Source organism: Tupaia chinensis, unplaced genomic scaffold, assembly GCF_000334495.1.
Source record: "Tupaia chinensis unplaced genomic scaffold, TupChi_1.0 Scaffold000311_2, whole genome shotgun sequence".
NCBI classification, from domain to species: Eukaryota; Metazoa; Chordata; class Mammalia; order Scandentia; family Tupaiidae; genus Tupaia; species Tupaia belangeri.
The window spans coordinates 2,934,724-2,941,301 of NW_006159803.1; the positions used below are offsets into that span (position 1 = coordinate 2,934,724).

General features: G+C 40.6%; 1 protein-coding gene across 6 annotated transcripts in view; it reads left to right on the forward strand.

The window, feature by feature from the left end:
* ATM (ATM serine/threonine kinase) overlaps window positions 1–6,578 on the forward strand; it is a 127,081-nt gene that overhangs the window by 10,894 nt on the left and 109,609 nt on the right. For all 6 annotated transcript variants that reach the window (XM_006150955.3, XM_027772858.1, XM_014588796.2 and 3 more), the window contains 3 exons: window positions 4,320–4,485; window positions 5,299–5,537; window positions 6,060–6,223. In XM_006150955.3, coding sequence (XP_006151017.1) covers window positions 4,320–4,485; window positions 5,299–5,537; window positions 6,060–6,223 — 569 coding nt within the window. The remainder of the gene's footprint in view (window positions 1–4,319; window positions 4,486–5,298; window positions 5,538–6,059; window positions 6,224–6,578) is intronic.

Below are 6,578 nucleotides of genomic sequence, written 5' to 3' on the forward strand. Positions count from 1 at the left end.
GAGAATGAGAAAGCAAACTGGGTCTGGGACTCAAACTGCAGTTAGCTCTGGGGGAGTCCAGCGCCCTCAACCACCACGCTACCTGTTGGTCCCAAAAAATGGCTCTCTTCTTGCTCTCTTTCCAACTGTACAAGATGGCAGATGAAAAAGCTGTGAAGCAGGATACTAAAGAGAAGAACCCTGAAGCCAAGAAGGCTGATGCCAGTGGCAAGGTTAAAAGGGTGACCCCAAGGTTAAAAAGCCCAAGAAGGGGAAGCCCCTTGCAGCTGAAACCCAGTCGTAGTCCGGGGCATTGGCAGAAACTCCCAGTCTGCCATATATTCCAGGAAAGCTGTGTATGAGAGGAAATACTCGGCCACTAAATCCAGGACTGAAAAGAAAAAGAAGCAGGTTCTTGCAACTGTCAAAACCAGTTGGTGGAGACAAGAATGTGGGTATCCAGGTGGTTAAACTGTGCAAAATGCCTAGGTATTATCCTACTGAAGATGTGCCTCAAAAGCTGTTGAGCCACGGGAAAAAACCCTTCAGTCAGCATGTGAGAAAGCTGTGAGCTAGCATCACTCCACGGACCATTCTGATCATCCTCATTGGATGCCACAGAGGCAAGAGAGTGGTTTTCCTGAAGCAGCTGAGCAGTGGCTTGCTACTTGTAACTGGACCGCTGGTTCTCAATCAAGTTCCACCGCGTAGAACACACCAGAAATTTGTCATTGCCACCTCCATGAAAATTGATACCAGCAAAGTGAAAATCCCACAGCGCCTTACCGATGCTTACTTCAAGAAAAAGAAACTGTGGAAGCCCAGACACCAGGAAGATGAGATCTTCAACACAGAGAAGGAGAAATACAAGATTGCAGAGCAAGCGCAAGATTGATCAGAAAGCTGTGGACTCGCAAATTTTACCAAAAATCAGAGCTGTTCCTCAGCTCCAGGGCTACTTGTGATCTGTGTTTGCCCTTACAAATGGACTTTATCCTCACAAATTGGTGTTCTAAATTTTTTCCCAAGAACCTAATTAAATAACTGATCATAAAAAAAAAGTGATAGCTTCTCGTGGTTTTCATTTGCATTTCCCTAATGATTAGTGATGTTGAAGTTTTCGTTTGTTTATTGGCTATTTTTGTATCCTCTCTGGAGAAATGTCTGTTTAAGTCCTTTGTTCTTTTTTTTGTTTGTTTTCGTTTTTAAGATCTTTTGGGGGGGAACCAGTAGTTAGCGTAATGGCTATGTCACTGGACTCCCACGTAGTCGACCATGGTTTGCATCCCGGACCCAGTGGCTTAGAACTCACGCCGGGTGCGTGTGCGTGCATGCCCAAGATCCCGAGAGGAGAATGGAGGAGAAGGGATTGTAGCGTGACCATCCCCCCTGGGGGGTGATTTCTCGCTTTCTGTTTCTCTGTCTCTCTCTGTCCGGCGAGCGCACGGTCCCTATAGCGAAAAAAACTCAAAAAAAAAAAAAAAAGATTTATTTATTTATTTTTTTGGAGAGGGAATGGCCACGCTGCAATCCATTCTCCTTCAGTCCCTTCTTCATTCTCCTCCTGGGATCGAGGGCACAAATGCACATGCACCTGGTGTGATGTTCAAGCCACCAGGTCTGGGGCTTGAACCACAATTGGCCATGTGGAAGTCCAGTGATGTAAATGCTACACCATCTGCTGGCCCTGACATTTATTCTTTATTTAAAAGGCTTTATTCATTCATTCATTCATTTTTTTATTTTTGGAGAGGTTTTTGCTATCAGGCACATGTGCTTGCCGGAAAGACAGAGAGAGACAGAGAGACAGAAAGCGAGACATCACCCCTCTGGGGGGATGGCCGTGCTGCAATCCCTCCTCTTCCATTCTCCTCTCAGGATATTGGGCACACCCGCACACGCATCTGGCGTGAGTTTAAGCCACCAAGTCCAGGACTTGAACCACGGTCGACTATATGGGAGTCCAGCAATGTAGCCATTACGCTATCTGCTGGTCCCAAGACTATTTTTTAAGAGTAGTTTTGGGGAGGGGGGGAAGTAGTGTTAGGTTCTCAGCAGAAGTGAAAGGAAGGTACAGCTCTACTTCATGTATATCCACAGATATTGAAGGATGATTGTACTCCCTGTCCCCTACACATACATAGCTGTACACATTATCAACATCCCATATCTTTTGTACATTTTTAAATCAGTTGTTGTTGGAGAGTTGTAGGAATTTTTTACATGTTATTTGGATTTTCTTCTATTCTGTCATTTGCCCTTACACTGTGTTCTTAGTGTCTATCAATGCACAGAAGCTTGTAATTCGATGACATCCAGCTTATCTATTTTTTCTTTTATTGCCTGTGCTTTTGATGTCATAGTCAAGAATTCATTGCCTAATTTAATGTCATGAAACACTTCTTATTTTCCTAACCGTTGTATAATTCTGCGTCCAGTATGATTATGACTAGGAATGGTGGAAGTGGACAGCCTTGCCTTCTTTGTGATCTTTTTCTTTTTTTGTTTTTTGTCATAGGGTGCATGCACTCGCCAGATAGGGAAAGTGAGAAATCATCTGCCTTTCTTGAGGGAGTTTCCTGTTTTGTGTTTTATTTTATGCTTGTAATTTTTTTTTCCTTTTAGAATTTTTTATTGGGGCCAGCAGGTGGCAGGGTGATTGGGTTACTGGTCTCCCACATGGCTGTCTGAGGTGCAAGTCCTGGATATGGTGGCTTACTTTCTCTCTCTCCAATCTCTCTCATGAGTGCATATGCCCTATGAAGAATTTAAAAAAATAAGAAAGGAAGGAAGAATTATTCATTTCATTTTATTTATTAATATTGTTATTTTTAAAAATTTGCCACAGGGCATGTGCACTCACCAGAGAGAAACAATGAGAGGCAGAAAAAGGGAGAAAGGAAGTCACCAGGTCCAGGACTTGAATAGTGATTGGCCATGTGGGAGTCCAGTACCTCAACTACCGTGCCACCTGTGGGCCCCTTATGTTTATTAAAAAACTTATTAATTTCATATGAGAGAGGCAGGGGCAGGTACATACAACAAAGTCTTATACTATAATTCTTTTCCCTGCCTCTTGGCCAGCCACAATGATAGGTATCTGTAAGTTGACTGCAGTCTGAACTTAGGCCTTTCATATAGCCTCAGTATTGCACAGCAATGCCTTTCCATCAATGCCACCCAACTTTATGGTTTTTAGTCTAATTATATTAGTTACTAGTTACTTACAGAATATAGCTTTTTAAAATTTTTTTAGGTTTTTGCTATTGAGTGTGTGCACTTCCCTGAGAAAGACAGAGGGGAAGTGAAAAATAACTGCCTGAGGGGATGGCCATGCCACAATCCCTTCTCCTTCATTCTTCTCTCTGGATTTTGGGCATGTATGTGCATGCATCCAGCATGAGTTTGAAGCCACCAAGACCAAGATTTGAACTCCAGTCGGCTGTGTGGGAGTCCAGCAGTGTAACAATTATGCCATCTGCTGGTCCCTATTTATTTTAAAGTTCCTTTTTGTCTCTCTTTCATGAGAGAGACACATGCATAGAGAGGTACCTCAGACAGTGTGTTTATACCGCAGTCCACCCACTCCCAGTTTCAACCGGTGCAACTCATGGGCACAGGAACATGCACCTGGCATGTTTAGGGATCTCCTGAGATCCAAACCAAGGACCTTTCCCATGTGGGTCCAGTTGTGCTACCAGCTGGCCTGATATTTATTTGTTTTTATTATAAAGGTTTTTGTGATAGGGCATGTGCAATCACCAGGGAGACAGAGACAGTGAAAAGAAAAGTGAGACATCACCCCCTCGGGAGAATGGCCATACCGCAATCCCTTCTCCATTTCCCTCCCAGAATTTTGGGCACACACTCACACACACCCGGCATGGGTTTCAAACCATCCATTCCAGGACTCAAATAGCAATAATCTATGTGGAAATACAGCCACCCTAACCACCAGGTCACTCCTGCCCTCCCATATTTACTTTTTAAAGCGATTTTAGGTTTATAGCAGAGCTGGCCTAAATGAAAAAAAAATTTTTTTTTTGGAGAGGTTTTTGCTATAGGGCACATGTGCTCACCAGAAAGACAGAGAGAGGCAGAAAGCGAGAAGTTATCTCCCCAGAGGTCAACTACATGGGAGTCCAGTGACATAGCCGTTATGCCAACTGCTGATCCTCTAAAATGAAATATTGATGGAGTGCTTTTACTATGGGAAATATAAACTAGTTACAATTTTTAATCTTATATCTGGAATTTAGGAATATTTGTGAGTTTAACTTACATGTTTTGTTTTCTCTGGGGAAAACATAACTAATAATATTTTCTTTTTCCTCTTCTAGAATTGTTCTCCGTGTACTTCAGGCTATATCTCAAAACTTCACAAGATATAAATAGGGTTTTAGTGGGTAGAATAATTCATGCTGTGACCAAAGGATGCTGTTCACAAACTGATGGATTAAATTACAAATATTTGGATTTTTTTCCCAAGGCTATACAGTACGCAAGGTAAACGCTTTTAAGTTTGTTTTATATTGAAAATCCAGGGATCACCAGGTGGCATAGTGTTTAAGGCACTGGACTCCAACATGGCTGACCATGATTAGAGTCCCATACCTAGCAGCTTGAAACTCACTCTGGGCGCATGTGTGTTTGTGCCTAGAATCCCAAGAGGAGAGGAGAGGGGAGAGTGGTGTCTCCATCCTCCCTGGGGGGCTGATTTCTTGTGTTCTCTCTTTCTGTCTCTCCAGCGAGTACGTGCACCCAATGGCAAAAATCTCTCTTAAAAAGAAAGAAAATATCCAGTTGAGCTTCTTACAAGACCATGTCTTAGACTCAGAAATTTAAAAAAAACAAAAACAAAAAACTAGTGAATTTCCAAAGAACCAGTCAGGTCCATCACTTCTTGAATATCCAATATACAGTGCTCTTCTAATAACAAGGAACAATGAATATCCTTTAAGTAGTTTTATTTTCCCTATCTCGAGGATAGGTAAAATATACTGAGGATAAAATAAAACAGGAATGTTTTGTGTAGCGTTATCCGATTTACAATGTGAACTGTTTTATAAATGGTAGATATTACAAATTAGTTTTATATATTTTTAGACAGTGTATCAGCAGCAGAGAGGGCCAAGAGGAATAATTTCTTAGCATCAAATAATTTTTTCGTTGTTGCTAGGTAATGCTATTGTGGTTTTTGTTCCTGAATAATTTTGAAATTAAAAATTGACTATTTTTTTGAGCATACATCTTCAAAACTATCTTCAATTTCGCAGTATTTTTCCCTTATTAAAACAAATTGTGTGTTTTCTGTTATAGACAAGAAAAGAGCTCTGCAGGCCTAAATCATATCTTAGCAGCCCTTGTTATCTTCCTCAAGACTTTGGCTGTCAACTTTCGAATTCAAGTTTGTGATTTAGCAGATGAAATTCTTCCTACCTTGCTTTATATTTGGACTCAACATAGACCTAATGATGCTTTAAAAGAAATTATTATTGAATTATTTCAACTGCAAGTTTATATCCATCACCCGAAAGGAGCCAAAACCCAAGAAAAAGGTATAAAGAAAGGTTTCACTATTTTTTTATCTCATTTTCTTTTATGCATTCAATCACTGTGTTTATCTGATTTTATAGAGTCAGCTTCTTAAGAGGGATGTAAGTTGAGTGTCTTGGGAAAGATGACTGGGATAATAAGTCTTAGTAACATGTCATTTGTATACTAGTTGCAGGAACTGTTAATATTTTTCTCTTAGATTAGAGCAAAAAAGACATGGAGAACTTAGTCTGCACATAAAAGAGGGAGCACATTTTGTTTGTCTCAAAAAAAGACAAACTAGAGGTGATCAGAATATTGGAAGAAATCTATGACAAATACAGTTATGTGAATGGAAAAGTGAACATTTATGAAGTAGTTTGTCAAGGACATTTGTCAGAAGAGTCATTAGTGCTGAATAGAAAGTTGAACCATGTATCTTCTAATGTTGATGCCCCTTGAACAGCTAAATAATTTTGTGGGAGCTGGCAGTGAAAATGGAATTGCGTATATATAAATTACATTTTAATTTTTTTGGACTACAGGTGCTTACAAATCAACAAAATGGCAAAGTATCCTATATAACTTATACGATTTGCTCGTGAATGAGATAAATCATATAGGAAGTCGAGGGAAATATTCTTCAGGATCACGAAATATTGCTGTCAAAGAAAATTTGATAGAATTGATGGCAGATATCTGTCACCAGGTATAGTGGGTCTTTTTCTCATATTTTGAAATTTCCTATTAATATTTCTTTTCAGCCCTGGGCCTTATAAAATAATTATTGTACATATATATTCTTATTAAAATCTCATAAATAGAGACCAGCAGTTAGCGTAATGGCTATGTCATTGGACTCCCACATAGTCAACCACAGTTCGAGTCCTGGACCCAGTGGCTTAAACTCACGCCAGGCGTGTGTGTATGCATGCCCAAGATCCTGAGAGGAGAATGGAGGAGAATGGATTGCAGCGTGGTCACCACCCTGGGGGGGTGATTTCTTGCTTTCTGTCTGTCTGTGTCTGTCTGGTGAGCGCACGCACCCTATAGCAAAAACCTCT